Consider the following 15,243-nt stretch of genomic DNA (forward strand, 5'->3'; position numbering starts at 1 on the left):
GCGCTTTTTGTTTTTGTACACCCACGAATTCGCATCCTTCGGCAAACGACGCGAGCACGACCACGACGTCGCGTCCGGGTCCCACTTCTCCACGCGTTCGGCTTCCTTCTTCGGCGGCGCGAACGCTTCGCGAATCGCCGCCACGCCCTCGGGCGTGACGGGCCACTTTTTCTCTCCGGCTTTGTTTTGAAGAAAAAGTACAGACGTCGGCGCCGCGCTCGGCGTGAGTTGATCGATGCGCGAGTGCTGCCCGCCACTCACAAAGGCGTGTTCCTTCGCCTCGAGCGTTGTGTTCGAGACGCAGTACACGCTCTTCGCCAGTCGCATCCAGCCGCGGCTGTCGTGCCAAAGTGGAACGACTACGAAAAAGGATAGCGGTTTTTTCGCGCGAGACAAAAGCCTCTCGACGTGACCCGCCAAACGCAAGATGATTTCCTCGTCGAACGGGGGATTACACTCGAAGCTCCCTTCGCTCGGCTCGAAGTCGAACGCGTTTCCGAGCGATCCGAACGCGCGATCCGTCATCGCGCTCGCGCTGCAAAACTCTTTAAAGTGCGCGTTGAGCGGCGACGCGAAGAGCTCGCATCGCACGTCGAATCTTTTTTCGAGCGTCTCGAACACGCGCGGCGGAATCGCCGCCTGCATGTTCCCCGCCTTATAATGCGTCCCCTGCAGCGTCGCGTACCTCGCCACGACGCAAAAAACCGCGCGATGAAACCCATCCTCGTCGCGCCGCGCGTCGCCGCGCCATCGCGTCTTCAGCGTCTCGTAGTGTCTCAAATTCAATTCCAGCGTCACCTTCCCGCACGTCAGCGCCACCTTCTCCGCCCGTTTCCCGTTTCCACCCACCTCGATCCTTCGCGCGCGCACGCGATTCTTCCTCCCATCGCTCGCCCTCGCGCTCGCGTTCGCCCTCGCCTTCGCCGCCGCCCGCGCCAACCGCCGCGTCGTCGTCGCCATCTCCCCCGTCGTCCGTCCCGCCTTCGCCAGCGACCGCGCCAGCCCGCCGTCGCGCGCGTCGCGTCTCTTCGCGCTCGGGATCGCGTCGCCGTCTCGCGTCGCGTCGCGTCGCGCGCACAACCACCGTTCAAAGTGCGCGTACCACCGCCGTCCCAGCGCGTCCTCGGTCTCCTCGCGAAACGTCCCCGCGAGCGCGCGCATCGCGGCGCGCTCGCGCGCGAGCGCGGCGGGCGACGCCGCGACCGCCTCGTCGACGTCGGCGTCGACGGCGCGGTCGCGCGCGAGACCCTGGTCGGCGCGCATGCGCGCGAGCACGGCGTCCACGGCATCCATCGCGGCGCGCTCTGACGCGACGTCGACGGGGCGCGCGCGCGCGCGGCGCTGGACGCTAGGAAATACACAGAATTAATTACAGCGATCGCGACGCGCGCGCGCGGCGCGTCAGCGCGGTCGAGTCGTCGCCGACCATCGCTCCCACGCGCGCGTCCCGACGACGCGCGCGCCGCCAAAGTAAAACGTCGCCGCCCACGCGGCGACGACGGCGAACGCGGCGACGGCGAGCGCGCGAGACTCGCGCGCGCGCTTGGCCACGCGCGCGTCGCGGCCGGGACCGCGGGCGTCGCGCGCGTGGGGGGCGAAGGTCCACGCGTTCAACACCCAGAGCCAAGGCAACGCGAGGAAACCGAGGTAGAAGAGCCCGTCGGCGAGCGCGCGCGCGGCGGCGCGACGGAGGACGCGCTCGCCGTCGCAGGTGTCGACGAAGTCGTCGTCGGGAGGGGCGGGCGCGGGCGCGGGGGCGGACATGGAGTCGGACGCGCGAGGCGACGACTGCGGAGGACGCGAGAGACGACGACGAAGACGGCGAGCGCGAGGATTCGAACGAAGGCGCGAAAGCGCGGGATTATGAATGAAGAAAATTAATGCGACGACGCGACGAGGGTCCGGCGCGCGGTCACGCCTCGGACAGAGACGCGCGATACGGCGACGCGGTTAAGACGTCGACGCCCGTCTCGGTGACGAGCAGCGTGTGCTCGCACTGCGCCGTCCACTTCCCGTCCGCGGTGACGCTCGTCCATCCGTCCTTCCACATCTTGTCTCGAGTCGTCCCGATCGTCAGCATGGGCTCGATGGTGAACGTCTGACCGACCCGCAGCGTCCCCGGGTCGTTGTTGCGATGATGCCGCACCGTCGGTCCGCTGTGAAACACCTTCCCCACGCCGTGCCCGACGAACTTATCCACCACCCCGAACTTGGCGTCGTCCGCGATCTGATGAATCGTCGCCCCGATCTTCCTCACCGGCGTCCCGGGCTTACAAATCGCGATCGCCGCGTCCAGCGCTCGCTCCGTCGTCTCCACCAGCCGCCGCACCTCCTCCGTCACGTTCCCCACCATGATCGTCCTCGACGTGTCGCCGTGATACCCGTTCAGGTACACCGTGACGTCAATATTTATGATATCTCCGTCCAGGATCACCGTGTCGTCCGGGATTCCGTGACAGATGCACTCGTTCAGGCTCGTGCACACGCTCTTCGGAAACCCGCCGTAGTTCAACGGGCTCGGATACGCCCCCGCCGCGATCGTCATCGCGTGCACCGCCTCGTCGATGTCGTTCGTCGTCGTCGTCCCGGGCGTGATCATCTTTTCCGCCATGTCCAGCACCTCCGCCGCGAGTCTTCCCGCGCGTCGCATCCCCTCGACGTCCGCCGCCGTCGTCTGCACCTGCACGACGCCGTCGTCGTACTCGGGCAGGTGTCCGTCCCTCGCGTACGGCGGCTGCGGCTCGATCGACGCCGGCACCGTCTTCTGCGGCGCGTACGTCCCCGGTCGAAGCGGCGCGCGCCCGTTGTACCACGTCGCCTCGTCGCGCGCGCGGTCCCTCGCGACGTTGAGCAGGTCGCCGAGCAGGCCCTTCTTCTTCGCGCGCGTCTCCGTCGCGCGCGCGCCGAAGCGCGGGCGCCGGAGACGGTCGAGCGACGCGCGAGGACGACGCGCGACGGCGCGCGCGAACGCGAGGGCGTCGGCGCGACGCGCGGCGACGCGCATGACGAATGAAACGATGCGTCGAAGCGCGCGTCGAAGAGTGCGGCAGAAAACGTCGCGCGGCGGCGCGACGGCGACGCGCGCGCGCGAGGGCGGCGCGCGAGCGAAGGGGGACGTCGCGCGGCGCCCGTCGGACGCGCGCGCGGGCGAAATGGCGCGCGACGACGACGATTCGGACGATGATTTCGAATTCGATGGCGCGGCGGAAGACGGCGACGGCGACGGCGACGGCGCGCGCGCGTGGGACCCGGACGCGCAGCGCGACGCGGTGGTGATGCTGATCGATTGCTCGCCGGCGATGTTCGAGGCGGACGCGACGCGCGCGGACGGGGCGTGCGCGTTCACGGCGGCGACGCGGGCGTGCTTTGAATTCGCGCGCGCGCGCGTCGTCGTGGCGCCGGACGACGTGCTGGGCGTGTGCGCGTACAACACCGGGAAGAGCGTGGGTGGGATAGGGATGGAACGCGTGTGCGAGGTGCGAAGGGCGGAGAACCCGAGCGCGGCGGGAGCGCTGGAATTGAGCGAATACGCGAACGGGGAGAAGGGCGCCGACAAATTTCGCGAGCGATTCGGCGAGTTGAAACCCGAGGACGACGATGGGACGGGCGATTTTTTCAATCAAGAGGACGCGCTGACGAAGGGGTTATGGACGGCGTCGCACATGCTCGAGAACGGACCGAAGCGAGCGGGGCGGAAGAGCGTGTATTTGTTCACGAACGAGGCGGCGCCGTTGAAATCTGGGAGCTCGGGCGCCAAGTTGATTCAACGCGCCAAGGAGATGGCGCAGATGGGGCAACGCATCGAAGTTTTGACGCTCACGCGTGACGGAGTGTTTGATTCATCGATATTTTACGACGCCTTCACCGCCGAGCACTGCGGGGCGATGGAGGGGGAGAAGGCGCTCGTCGTCGTGCGAGACGGCACCGAGTTGCAGCGCGAGTTTTTGAAGCGGGCGCGAAAACGCAGGCGATTGAAACAAACCAAGCTGTGGTTGGTGCCGGGGAAAATAGGTATTCCCATCGACGTCTACGCGCTGGTGAGCGAGGCGAAGAAATCGGCCAGCATTCTCGTCGACGGGAAGGATTTAGGAGAAATTCGTCGTGAAGTGACGTACAGCGACGCCGTGGGCGCGCCGATCGAAAAACCGACCAAAAGTTTCTTGGAGATGGATGGCAAGCAGTTGATTTTTTCGAACAAAGAGCTCGGTAAGGTGAAAACGGTGAAAATACCGGGCGTAGAAAACGCAAAGGACACCGTGGGATTTCACCTCGTCGGCTTCGTGGACGCCAAGACGATTACGAGAGATTTGTGCCTGAAAAAGTCACACTTCGTCGCCGGTGAAGAGAAAGGGTGCGCCGCGTTCCAAGGACTGTTGCGCGCGTGCGTGGAGGAGAACAAAGTCGCGATATGCGCGCTTTCGCGCTCGACGCGCTCGGCGCTTCGCTACGTCGCCCTTCTGCCGCAACTGGCGCCGAGCGCGGATGAAATCGCCGCCGCCGACGACGCCGTCTCTCGCTTGGAACCGCCCGAGGGTTTTCACGTCTTTTACCTACCTTTTCGAGACGACACGCGGCACCCAGAGCGCGCGGTTGCGTCTGAAAAAGCACCGCTCCCGCGCGCGAATGAAGCGCAAATAACCGCCGCGCGAAGCGTCATCGACGCCATTCGTCTCACGCAATGGCATCCCAAGCAAACGCCCAATCCGGCGCTCCAGACGCACTATCGCGTGTTGGAAATGTGCGCGTTAGAGCGCAACGTCATGGAACCCGTGCACGACGACACTGAACCCGCGCTGGATGAATGGCAACGCGCCGGCATCCCCGCCCTTCTCGCCGGTTTCGACGCCGAGTGCTTCGGCGCGTCTCGCGCCATCGACGACTTGCACGGCCGCGCCGCGCCCGCCGTCGACGTCACGGGCGCCACGATCGGCGCGAAGCGCAAAGCCATCGAAGCTCCGAAACCTCGTTCGCCGCCCGCGCGGGCGCACAGACCCGAACCCATCATGACCATCGCGCCGCACCACGCGTTCGTCATCGAGCGCGTGAAAGCCGACGCCCTGACGTCTCTCACCACCGACGCCCTGAAACGATTCTTAGCCGCGCACAACCTTTCGTGCGCCGGTTCCAAGGCGCAGCTCTGCGATCGAGTCGAATGTCACGTTCGCATGTGCGCCGGAGACGCACTAGACTAGCTCCGGAACCGACTGTAAACCGACGCGCGCGCCGCACAACGCGAAGCACCATGTCCACGCCCGCGGCGCCCGAGCCGCCCGCTCCCGAGGCCCCGCCCGAGCCACCGAGCCTTTTGATTCCCGGCCACATTCCGTTTCCGCCCGCGCGCGAGGGCGAGATGGCGGAACCGACGGTGCAAATCGCGCAGCCGCCGCCGCTGTACCCACCGCTCCCGCGCGGTCTCAAGCCCTTCACCGACGCCACGCCCGAGGAACTGCGCCTCGTGCGCCTGTCGCGCGCGATTCGAGGGTTCTTCCGCGCGTCGGCGTATCATCACGGCGATCGGGACGACGAGCTCGAGCGCCGCGCGCGCGAGGGCGACGTCTCGCGATGGCGGGACGAGGAGGCGAGCGGGACGAGCTCGGACGAGGACGATGAAAGGGGCGATAAGGACGACGAGGACGCGATCGATGAACGATGGATACGAAGCATGCGACGAGCGTTCACGCTGGAGGATTTAAAGGTGACGGATGAGCGGATCGTGCCCAGGGAGATATTAGAGGCGGCGTTCGGCGCGAGGGCGAACGCGCCGAACGGAAAGGGTAAGAAACGCGCCGCGAACGACGCGAGCGCGAGCGGTGGAGACAAGAAGCGCGGTAAGGCGAACGAAGACGGCGAACGCGACGATCAAGGGGCGACGGCGTCGACGAAACAGAGAAAGGGTGATATTTCGCGTCTCGAGCGTCTGGCGCGTTTAGAAGAGTCGAGCGCGGCCAAGGAGCTCGACGGCGACGCCGTCGAGGGCAAGTCGCGCGGTCGTCTCCAATCGCGCGCGAGCGATCGTCAGCGTCGCGCGCGATCGCCGTCCAAAAATGCGCGCGCCGGGGACGAGGACGACGACGAAGCCGACGAAGACGCCGTCGACCGCGCCGCGGACGACGACGACGAGCTCGACAGCGACGACGACTACGCCCGCGCCGCCGGTTTCGACGACGACGACGGCTACGACGACGACATCGCCGACCACGCCGACACCGAGGCCTTCTATTAGCTCGCTCGTCTCTTTCATGCGTCATTCAAAACCTAAGCTTCGTCTTCTACGTCGCGTCTCGCTACGACCCTCCCATGTTTTGCAGCCTCCCGAGCACGACTTGCCCGCTCTCCAGGTACCGCAGCGCGCAGTTCGTCAGGCAGCTCGACTCGCTCGACGAAAACTTCGCGCCCGGCGCGTACGTCACGCACTTCTCGAAGCACGTCTCCGTGAGCTTCGCGACGACCTCGTTGAACACCGCCTTGCGCTTTTCCTCCTGCGGCGCGATGAAACGTCAGTCGTGCGACGCGCGACGGCGAACGCGGCGAATCGAGCGCACCTCGAGGAACTGTTGCATGTGCGCGTCGTTGGCCTGCATCGCGACGCGGCCTCGACGGATCGAGGATCGCGCGCGCGGGTGTGACGACGAGACGCGAATTCGAGCCGAGTCGCGAGCGCGAGCGCGGCGAGACGACGCGAAGGACGCGACGCGCGCGCGGCGATCGGTCGACGGCGACGCGCCGCGCCGTCAACTCGCATTTCAATTCCAACTCGCATTTCAATTTACGTTTCAATTCGCGTTTCAATTCGCGTTTCAATTCGCGCGTTCGACGGACGCTCGCGCGCGCGCGCGCCTCGGCACGACGAAGACGCCGAAGTCGGCGGCGCGATCGCGCCGAACCTCCCACGGCGTCGAATCGTCGGGCTCGGCGAACGCACCGTCGCGCTCGAAGTCCACGCACGCGTCCAGGGCGTCGACGCACGTGACGATGCGAAAATCTCCAATCTCCCAGGCGCGCCGCAGCGTCGGCGACAGTCGACGCAGGCCCGCGCCCGTGAGCCACGCGAACGCGCACGTCGGCGCGGGTGAATCGAGCACGCCGCGCGCCAGCGCCTCGGCGGTCAACGCGGTGAGATCACCTTTGTGCACGGTGATCAAGTCCTCGAGATTCTCGCGCGCGACGCGTTCGCGCGCGTCTCGCACGAGCGCGTCGTCGAGCTCGAGGCCCACGCAGCGGCAGCCCCTCGCCTTGGCGGCGTCCACGAGCACGCGCCCATCGCCGCATCCGAGGTCGTACAGGACGTCGGAGGACGACAGCGCGCACGCGTCGAAGGCGACGGCGCGTCGGCGCGGCTCCGTGGGCGCCCACGGGGCGAGGGACGTCGCCGCCGCCTCGGCGCACTTTTCGTCGTTTCGAGCGGCGAGCGCGGCGCGCAGCAGCGCGTTCTGCGCGCGCGCGACGTCGGCGGGATCGAAATCGTACGCGTCTTCGTCGTCGCGCATCGCGCGAGCGCGCGGTCGAGCGCGAGCTCGATCGACCGCGCGCTGTGCGGTCGGGGACGCGCTTCGAGTCGAATCGCGTCGCGTTACATGACGAGTCGAATCGCGGCCAAAGACAGCGCGCCGAGCGATACCAGCGTCCCCACGCTGTATCGAATAATTTCCGTCTTCGCCGCCTCTATCTGCGTTCGCATCTGATGCAACTCTCGATCGACGCGCGCCTCGACCTCTTTCATCTGACTCTCCTGAATCCCGTGCAACTCTCGCAGTCGTCCCTTCTCCAGATTCAAGTCCAACTTTTGCGACTGCGTGATCCTATCGATGTTATACTTGAGATCGGCGCGCAGCTTCTCGTTCTCCGCCTGCAGGGTTTCGGTGGAGTGTTTCATCGACGCGCTCGCCTCGCGCAGCGACGACGCCACCTCCTGCTTGAGCGCCTGCGTCTCCGCGCGTCCGTGCATCAACTCTCGCTCCAGTTCGTTTCTCGCGACGAATCCCGCGCGCGTCATGGACGTCAGCGCGCTCGCGACGATGGCCTCCGCCTGCGGTTCGCCGAACCCGCCCGCTTTCGCGAGCTGCTTGATGATGGCGTGCGAGTCGAACCGGTCGACCGTCGCCGCGGGCGGGTCCCACGCCGTCGCCGGCGACGCCGCGGACGCGCGCGCGCGTCGCGCGACGCCGCGCGCGTCGAAACGATCGACCGTCGCGAGTCGCGGGTCGAGCGCGCGCGCGCGTCGCGCGACGCGCGTCGCGACGCCGCGCGCGAACATCGATTTGAACGATGAATTCAAAGCCGTCGTCGCGCGGCGTCGCGCGGCGTCGCCGAAGCGCGGGCGTCGAGACGCGCGCGCGAGCGTGCGAACCTCGAGACGCGCGCGCGACGCGGACGCGCGACGCGCGCGCGACGCGACGCGAACGCGGTGATGTGAAGCGACGCGGTCGTTAGTCCCGCGGTACTTCGTCGCGCCGCGCGCCGCGATGGCGACGCGATCGACGCTCGAGCGCGCCGTCGCGCGCGCGGGCGGTGCGCGCGCGTCGCGCGCGCGATCGCGCGCGACGCGGCGACGACGGGTGACGACGCGCGCGGCGCCGAAGGGTGAGAGGAGGCGCGGCGGCGGCGCCGGAGCGAAGACGAAACGCGCGCCCGCGCGCGCGAACGACGACGACGACGGCGACGCGTGGCGCGTGTACGACGTGCACGTGCCGCTCGATCGTGACCTGGGTAAGGACTCGAGCGAGGCGTCGCCCGCGGTGCTGGAGGCGGTGCAAAAGATTTTGGGGACGGCGCGGACGCCGAGCGCGAGCGGGACGCGCGTGCGAAGGAAGACGTGCGACGCGCGGACGGATCCGCCGGGATTTAGTTACGTCGTGGACGTCACGGATGAGGCGATCGTCGCGTGCGGCGGGACGAAGAGGCCGATACGCGCGCGGGCGAAAAAAATTGAACGGTGCGGCGCGGAGGCGGCGCCGGACATCGCGAGAAACGCTCGCGAGTTGCGAAACGCGTTCGAACGCGCGCCGGATCGGCGCGAGGGGGGGGCGACCGGCGAAACGACTGTTTTTAGCGACGGTGATGATGATCGAGTGGTCGTCGTCGGTTTAGGGCCGGCCGGGTTGTTCGCCGCGTTGGCGCTCGCCGAGGCGGGCGAACGCGTGACGGTGTTCGAGCGCGGGCAGCCAGTGGAAGAGCGCGGACGAGACATCGGCGCGCTATTCGCGCGCAGACAGTTGAACGAAGAGTCGAATTTGTGTTACGGCGAAGGTGGCGCGGGCACGTGGTCGGATGGAAAGCTCACGACGCGAATCGGTCGAAACAGCGAACGCGTCCGCGCGGTGTTGCACGCGCTCGTCGCATTCGGCGCGCCTGAGAACATTCTCGTCGACGGCAAGCCGCACTTGGGTACCGATCGTTTGGTGCGAATCTTGCGCACGGCGAGAAAATATTTAGAGGGACTGGGGGTGGAGTTTAGATTCGGCGTGCGGTGCGCGCGGGTGAACCGCGATCCGAACACCGGGGACGCGTGCGGTGTGACGCTCGCCGACGGCGCCGTGGTGGCCGCCAAAGCCGTCGTGCTCGCCGCCGGGCACTCATCCAGAGGTCTCATGGAAGCCTTACACGAAGAAGACGTGAAACTGACGTATCAATCCTTCGCGGCGGGTTTTCGCATCGAACATCCGCAAGGAATGTTGGACACGATTCAATATGGCGAAAAGTACGCCGGATACGTCGACGGCGGTAAAGGCCCGCTCCCGGTGGCGGATTATCGCGTGGCGAACACTGTTCCCGACGGCGTCGCCGCTGGACGCGCGTGTTACAGCTTTTGCATGTGTCCGGGCGGTCAAATCGTCCCTACGTCCACAGTAGAGGACGAGTTGTGCATCAACGGCATGAGTTTCAGCAAAAGATCGAGCAAGTGGGCAAACAGCGGATTGGTGAGCACCATCACCGAACGCGACGCGAAGCCGTTCGCGGACGAAGGCTACGAACCGTTGTGTGGGGTTTCATTCCAGCGTCACATCGAACGCGAGGCGGCGATAATGGGCGGAGGCAAACTCGTCGTCCCTGTGCAGACGGCGGAGGATTTTTTGAGCGAAACCGTTTCGAACGCGTCGACGCTTCCGTCGAGTTCGTACAGACTAGGGGTCGTGCCGGGACCGTTACACGAGTTGTACCCACGCGAAGTGACGAAGGCGATTCAGGAATCGCTCGCGCGTTTCGATAAGCAACTCCCGGGATTTGCCGGTTCACAGGCGCTCATTCACGCGCCGGAGGCGCGCACGTCGTCTCCCGTTCGCATAGACCGCGACAAAGAGACGTTAGAGTCCGTGTCGTGTCGCGCGTTGTATCCCACGGGCGAAGGTGCGGGCTATGCCGGCGGGATTGTCTCCGCAGCGTGCGACGGGCTCGCGGCGGCGACGGAAATTTTGCGCGCGTACAAGAGTGCGCAGGCGTGATTCGGAGGTGAATGACAACGATGTGTTAATGCGATACACCAGCTAAATATTTGTTTTGTACAAGCGACTGGGCGTCAGCTCTTTCACGCCGTGCGCGCCAAGAACCCGCCGCCTCGCGTCGGCAGCTCCCACGCGCGATTTACGTCGAACGCGTCGCCAACGGCAGCAATTGGTGGGGCGTCCAAATCTTCGTCCGAAATCGCGATCAGCGTCGCGTCTAGTACCGATCGAACCGTCGTGTCGGGATGTTTCGAACGCTTTTGTAAATCTTCCTCGACCAAGCGCCGCCACGCCTTGTTGTTGGCGCACCCGTGGAATAAATTTTGAATAGGATGCATCATGTGACGAACGCTCGGAATGCGATACCCATCCTTCGCGGTACCGTATCTACCGATCGTTTCATCCGCGTACACCGCGTACTTGTTCAAAAAGTCGCGCCTGGACGCGCTCGGGTTGGACGCCTCGCCGAAGAGCGTGGTGTCCGCGGCGCTGAGCAACCCCCACGGATCCGCGTGTGCCTGTCGACCAATCATCGCCCCCACGATCGGCCCTCCGTCCTCGGGCCCGCGTTTGAGAACGTTCTTCACATCGTTCAGCGTCTTTAATCCACCGTTCAAGTGAAACTCGCACTCGGGAAAATCTCTCGCCAACGCGTACGCCCACTCGTGCTTGAGCGGAGGCACCGTTCGATTCTCCGCGGGCGACAATCCGGCGAGCAACGCTTTGCGCGCGTGCACGTAAAATCGACGCGTCGAGCTCCCCGCGACGATGCGTTCGACGTAATCGCACAGATCGTCGTACGAATCCACGTCATCGACCCCGATTCGACACTTCACGCTCACCGGCGTCCCCTCGGGCGCGTTCTCCGCCATCGCCGCCAGGCACTCCGCCACCAACCCCGGCTCCGCCATGAGCGCCGCTCCGAAGCACCCCTTCCCCGCCACCTTCGGGCTCGGGCATCCACTGTTCAAATTTATCTCGTCGTACCCGTACGGCGCCGCGATCGCCGTCGCGCGTCCTAAATATTCCGGCGTCGACCCTCCCAACTGCAGCACCGTCCCAAACGTCGCCGCGGGATAATCCAAAAATTTATCCACCCGATCCCCATCTCGCGCGCTGTGCGTCACCGTCTGATCCACCTCCATCTCCGTCCACAGCATGACGCGCCTGGACATCAACCGCGCCATGACGCGAAAGTGCGGCGTCGTGTACTCCATCATCGGCGCGACGCTCAGCGCCGCGCGTCCCGCGTCCACGCGTTCCCGCGTCGCGCGCGCGCGCTCCACGTCGACGCCCTCGACGCCCGGTCCGCGGACGTAACACTCCGACGCCCACAACCACGTCGACGCGCTCGCCTTCGTCGCGACGCCGCGCGCGTCGCGTCGTCGCGCCGCCACCGCGCCGTCGCGCGTCGTGCTCCGCCCGTCGCGTCGCGTCGTCGCGCGCGCGTCGCGCGTCGCGCGCGCCGTTCGCGCGCGCATCGCGCGCAGCATCGACCGCGGCGCGCCGCGGCGCATCGACGCGCCGCGCGCCGCGACGACGCGCGATTCGTCGCGTCGGCGTCACTCTGTGCCGCATGCGTCCATCGTTCGCGACGCCGCGCGCCGCGACGCCGCGCGCCGCGACGCCGCGCGCGGCGCGAGCGACGCGCGCGACGCCTCGGCGCGCCGCGACGCCGACCCGCGCGACGCGCGACGACCGCGCGAGGGATCTGTTCGCCAATTTGTACCGGGGCGGCGGTGGGAAACAAATCTACTACGGCGTGTTTCAGCGCGACGCGCCGGCGAGCGCGACGAAGAGCGAGGAAGCGCGCGCGCGATCGCGCGATGAAGCCGCGAAGACGCTGACGAACATCGACGCGGAGGAACGCGGACGACGGATGGAGGTGGGGAAGGCGGCGGGCGCGGCGACGGCGGCGCTCGCGGCGGCGCAGCTGGCGCTGGGGGCGACGCGCGTCGAACGGTTGGCGATCGCGGTGCCGCTGTTCTTCGCGCTCGGGTTCGTGGGAAGCGCGAAGACGGGGTTGTGAAACATCGCGCAAGCCGGCGTTTGGGACGTCGATGGCACTGGTTTGCAAGATATCGAGGACGAGTCGGTGGCGACGGCGATTCGTAAAAAGGTTAACGATTTTAACGGTAAAAGCGCGGCGGCGGTGGCGGTGATCACCGCGATGTACGTCGCGCTGCCGGTGTAGACGTCGGTCGTCGAACGGTGTCGTTCGGTGGGATGGTGCGCCGTGACGGCGCGCGCCGAAAGCGCTGACGCGTTCAGCGAGGCGCGCGCTCGATACGCCATCTCACTTTGTGACGCGCGAGAGTTTGGCGATGTGTTGTAAAATTACGCTTCTTTCATTTCAATCTAGAGAAGACGATTTCGTTATTAGTCTGTCTTCGGCGGCGGCGCGACGGATCGCACGTGCAGATCGGCGTATTGGGCGTCGCTCACTTGTCCCGGCGCCTCGGTGAGCAAGCACTGCCCGGCGGCGGTTTTCGGGAACGCGATGACGTCGCGAATCGATTTTGCCCCCGCGAGCATCATCACCAATCGATCGAGCCCGAACGCGAGACCGCCGTGCGGTGGGGCGCCGTATTGGAACGCCTCCATGAGGTAACCGAACTTGTTCTCCGCCTCTTCGTCGCTCAAACCGATGGCGCGGAAGACTTTTTCTTGCACGTCTCGACGATAAATACGCAGCGATCCACCGCCAATTTCCACGCCGTTATACACCAAATCATACGCGATCGCGCGCGCACCGGTTAAATCATCCGGATTCGCCGCGGCGTCGTCTTGGTTGGGCGCCGTGAACGGGTGGTGCATCGCCTCGTAACGGTTTTCGTCCTCGTTGAACTCAAACATCGGGAACTCAGTGATCCACAGCACCGCGTGCGCGTTCTCGGGGATCATGTCGTACGTCTTCGCGATGTACTGTCGAACGCGATCGAGGGTTTTGTTCACCAAAGCCTTGTTCCCCGCCGCGAAGAGCATCAAATCCCCGGGCTTGGCGCCCGAGGCGGAGATCATCGCCGCCGCGTGCGCCGCCGTCCCTTCGACCAAACCCTTCGCACCTTCGAGCGATTTCCCGTCATCGGCGACGCGCGCGAACGCCAAACCGCCCGCGCCCGCCGCGAGCGCTTCGTTGAACACATCACCCTTCGGTTTGAGCTTCGAGTTCGGTATTTTCTTATCGTCGTCGACGACGAGCGCCTTGACGGTGCCGTTGGACTCCGCGAGCGCGTCGGCGAAGATTTTGAACTCACATCCCGCCAACGCGTCGTCGAGCGTGGTCATCTCTAACCCGTATCGCAAATCTGGTTTATCGCTGCCGTACTTTTCCATCGCATGCGCGTATGTCATCTGCGGAAAACTCGCCGGCAAATCGACGTCGACGCCGCTCTTGAACGCGGCGCGCATTAAATCCTCTGCGAGCTTCATGATCCCGGCGTCATCCGTGAACGCCATCTCGATGTCGAGCTGCGTGAATTCCGGTTGACGATCGGCGCGCAAGTCTTCGTCTCTGAAGCACCTCGCGACTTGATAGTATCGATCGACGCCCGCAACCATGAGCATTTGCTTGAAGAGTTGCGGTGATTGCGGCAACGCGTACGCCCCCCCCGGCTGCAAACGACTCGGCACCAAGTAATCCCGCGCCCCCTCCGGCGTGCTTCGCGTCAGCATCGGCGTTTCGACCTCTAAAAACCCGTAATCGTCCTCCATCACCTTGCGCAACGCGCGGAGCGTATCGTGACGAAGCTTTAAATTCCTCGCCATTTGCGGTCGACGCAAATCCAACACGCGATGCTCCAAACGCGTCTCCTCCTTGATTTCCTCCTTCTCCCCGCTCGACTCCGACACCGCGAACGGCAACGATTTCCCCACAGAGTTCAAAATCTTCAACTCCGTGACCACGAGCTCGACCGTCCCCGTCTTTGTCTTTTTATTCACGCTCTTCCTCGCTCGAACCGTCCCTCGCGCGCGCACCACGCACTCCTGTCTCAAGTTCCCGAACGTCTCCCGCACCTCCGCCGACGCGTCCTCGTCCGCGACGATCTGCGCGATTCCACTGTGATCGCGCACGTCCGCGAACGCGATCCCGCCCATATCGCGCGATTTATCGATCCATCCGCACAGCGTCGCCTCCGCGCCGACGTCCCCGTCCCGCAGCGTCCCCGCCAGCCGGTCCCGGCTCGGCCACTCCAGCGCCTCGCTCGACGACGACGACGCGCGCGCGCGCGTCGAGTCCACCCTCGCCATCCCTCGCGCGCGCTCGCGCGCGCATCGCGCGCCGTGCGCCGTCGTGAACGCGCGCGCGACGCGCGTCCGCGTCCCCACCGCGCTCGCCGTCTCCGCGCCCGCGCGCGCCGCCCTGGCCGTCTTCGCGCGCGCGCTCGACGCGAATCGCGCGCGCATGAGCTCGCGCTCGAGTCGGAAGCGCGCGAGCGACATCGCGCGCGACGACGCGACGCGGCGGACGACGACGCGCGTCGACGTTTGAGGTTTTGGCGTCGTCGACGACGACGCGCGCGCAGAACGCGACGCCGCGCCCGCGCGCGCGCGCATCGCGTCGCGCGATGCTCCGCGCCTTCGCGCGCCCTCCCGGCGCGATCGCGGCGTCGGCGACGCGCGACGCGACGCGCGAAGACGGCGCGAAGTTTGCGAATCAAAAAGCGCGCGCGACGGTTGGACGAAAACCGCGCGCGCCTCGCGCGCGCGCGCGCGACGACGACGACCGAGCGGTCGCGCGCGATTGGGCCGACGTCGACGCGCGCGGTTTCGGTCGCGGATCGAGCGCGCTCGATCGCGCGCG

General features: G+C 66.1%; 11 protein-coding genes across 11 annotated transcripts; 4 read left to right on the top strand and 7 right to left on the bottom strand.

Moving 5' to 3' along the window:
- Positions 1 to 120: 120 nt before the first annotated feature.
- OSTLU_5843 (predicted protein) lies at positions 121 to 729 on the bottom strand (the record flags this gene model as incomplete). Its single annotated transcript, XM_001419387.1, has 1 exon — positions 121 to 729. A coding segment is annotated over one exon (609 nt), but the record flags the coding sequence as incomplete, so codon positions are not given.
- Positions 730 to 1,882: 1,153 nt separating this feature from the next.
- OSTLU_19644 (predicted protein) lies at positions 1,883 to 4,021 on the bottom strand (the record flags this gene model as incomplete). The annotated part of the gene is made up of 2 exons (XM_001419388.1): positions 1,883 to 2,680; positions 3,983 to 4,021. The coding sequence occupies 2 exons, from the start codon at positions 4,019 to 4,021 to the stop codon at positions 1,913 to 1,915; spliced, it is 807 nt and encodes a 268-aa protein (XP_001419425.1). The 3' UTR covers positions 1,883 to 1,912.
- Positions 4,022 to 4,032: 11 nt separating this feature from the next.
- On the top strand, positions 4,033 to 5,192 carry OSTLU_24969 (predicted protein; the record flags this gene model as incomplete). Its single annotated transcript, XM_001419170.1, has 1 exon — positions 4,033 to 5,192. The coding sequence occupies exon 1, from the start codon at positions 4,167 to 4,169 to the stop codon at positions 5,190 to 5,192; it is 1,026 nt and encodes a 341-aa protein (XP_001419207.1). The 5' UTR covers positions 4,033 to 4,166.
- A 470-nt stretch (positions 5,193 to 5,662) lies between these two features.
- Positions 5,663 to 6,223, top strand: OSTLU_16557 (predicted protein; the record flags this gene model as incomplete). Its single annotated transcript, XM_001419171.1, has 1 exon — positions 5,663 to 6,223. The coding sequence occupies one exon, from the start codon at positions 5,663 to 5,665 to the stop codon at positions 6,221 to 6,223; it is 561 nt and encodes a 186-aa protein (XP_001419208.1).
- A 61-nt stretch (positions 6,224 to 6,284) lies between these two features.
- OSTLU_42709 (MPT family transporter: inner membrane translocase (import) Tim8) lies at positions 6,285 to 6,581 on the bottom strand (the record flags this gene model as incomplete). Its single annotated transcript, XM_001419389.1, has 2 exons — positions 6,285 to 6,479; positions 6,543 to 6,581. The coding sequence occupies 2 exons, from the start codon at positions 6,579 to 6,581 to the stop codon at positions 6,285 to 6,287; spliced, it is 234 nt and encodes a 77-aa protein (XP_001419426.1).
- Positions 6,582 to 6,797: 216 nt separating this feature from the next.
- Positions 6,798 to 7,487, bottom strand: OSTLU_33223 (predicted protein; the record flags this gene model as incomplete). The annotated part of the gene is made up of 1 exon (XM_001419390.1): positions 6,798 to 7,487. One exon carries the CDS (start codon positions 7,485 to 7,487, stop codon positions 6,798 to 6,800), a length of 690 nt encoding a protein of 229 aa, XP_001419427.1.
- An 83-nt stretch (positions 7,488 to 7,570) lies between these two features.
- On the bottom strand, positions 7,571 to 7,993 carry OSTLU_42864 (predicted protein; the record flags this gene model as incomplete). Its single annotated transcript, XM_001419391.1, has 1 exon — positions 7,571 to 7,993. One exon carries the CDS (start codon positions 7,991 to 7,993, stop codon positions 7,571 to 7,573), a length of 423 nt encoding a protein of 140 aa, XP_001419428.1.
- An 872-nt stretch (positions 7,994 to 8,865) lies between these two features.
- OSTLU_33225 (predicted protein) lies at positions 8,866 to 10,439 on the top strand (the record flags this gene model as incomplete). The annotated part of the gene is made up of 2 exons (XM_001419172.1): positions 8,866 to 8,932; positions 9,088 to 10,439. The coding sequence occupies 2 exons, from the start codon at positions 8,866 to 8,868 to the stop codon at positions 10,437 to 10,439; spliced, it is 1,419 nt and encodes a 472-aa protein (XP_001419209.1).
- A 173-nt stretch (positions 10,440 to 10,612) lies between these two features.
- OSTLU_4136 (predicted protein) lies at positions 10,613 to 11,677 on the bottom strand (the record flags this gene model as incomplete). The annotated part of the gene is made up of 1 exon (XM_001419392.1): positions 10,613 to 11,677. A coding segment is annotated over one exon (1,065 nt), but the record flags the coding sequence as incomplete, so codon positions are not given.
- Positions 11,678 to 12,318: 641 nt separating this feature from the next.
- Positions 12,319 to 12,468, top strand: OSTLU_33227 (predicted protein; the record flags this gene model as incomplete). Its single annotated transcript, XM_001419173.1, has 1 exon — positions 12,319 to 12,468. One exon carries the CDS (start codon positions 12,319 to 12,321, stop codon positions 12,466 to 12,468), a length of 150 nt encoding a protein of 49 aa, XP_001419210.1.
- A 350-nt stretch (positions 12,469 to 12,818) lies between these two features.
- Positions 12,819 to 14,690, bottom strand: OSTLU_16561 (predicted protein; the record flags this gene model as incomplete). The annotated part of the gene is made up of 1 exon (XM_001419393.1): positions 12,819 to 14,690. One exon carries the CDS (start codon positions 14,688 to 14,690, stop codon positions 12,819 to 12,821), a length of 1,872 nt encoding a protein of 623 aa, XP_001419430.1.
- Between the last annotated feature and the right edge of the window lie 553 nt (positions 14,691 to 15,243).

The sequence above is a fragment of the Ostreococcus lucimarinus genome, chromosome 8 (assembly GCF_000092065.1).
Source record: "Ostreococcus lucimarinus CCE9901 chromosome 8, complete sequence".
NCBI classification, from domain to species: domain Eukaryota; kingdom Viridiplantae; phylum Chlorophyta; class Mamiellophyceae; order Mamiellales; family Bathycoccaceae; genus Ostreococcus; species Ostreococcus sp. 'lucimarinus'.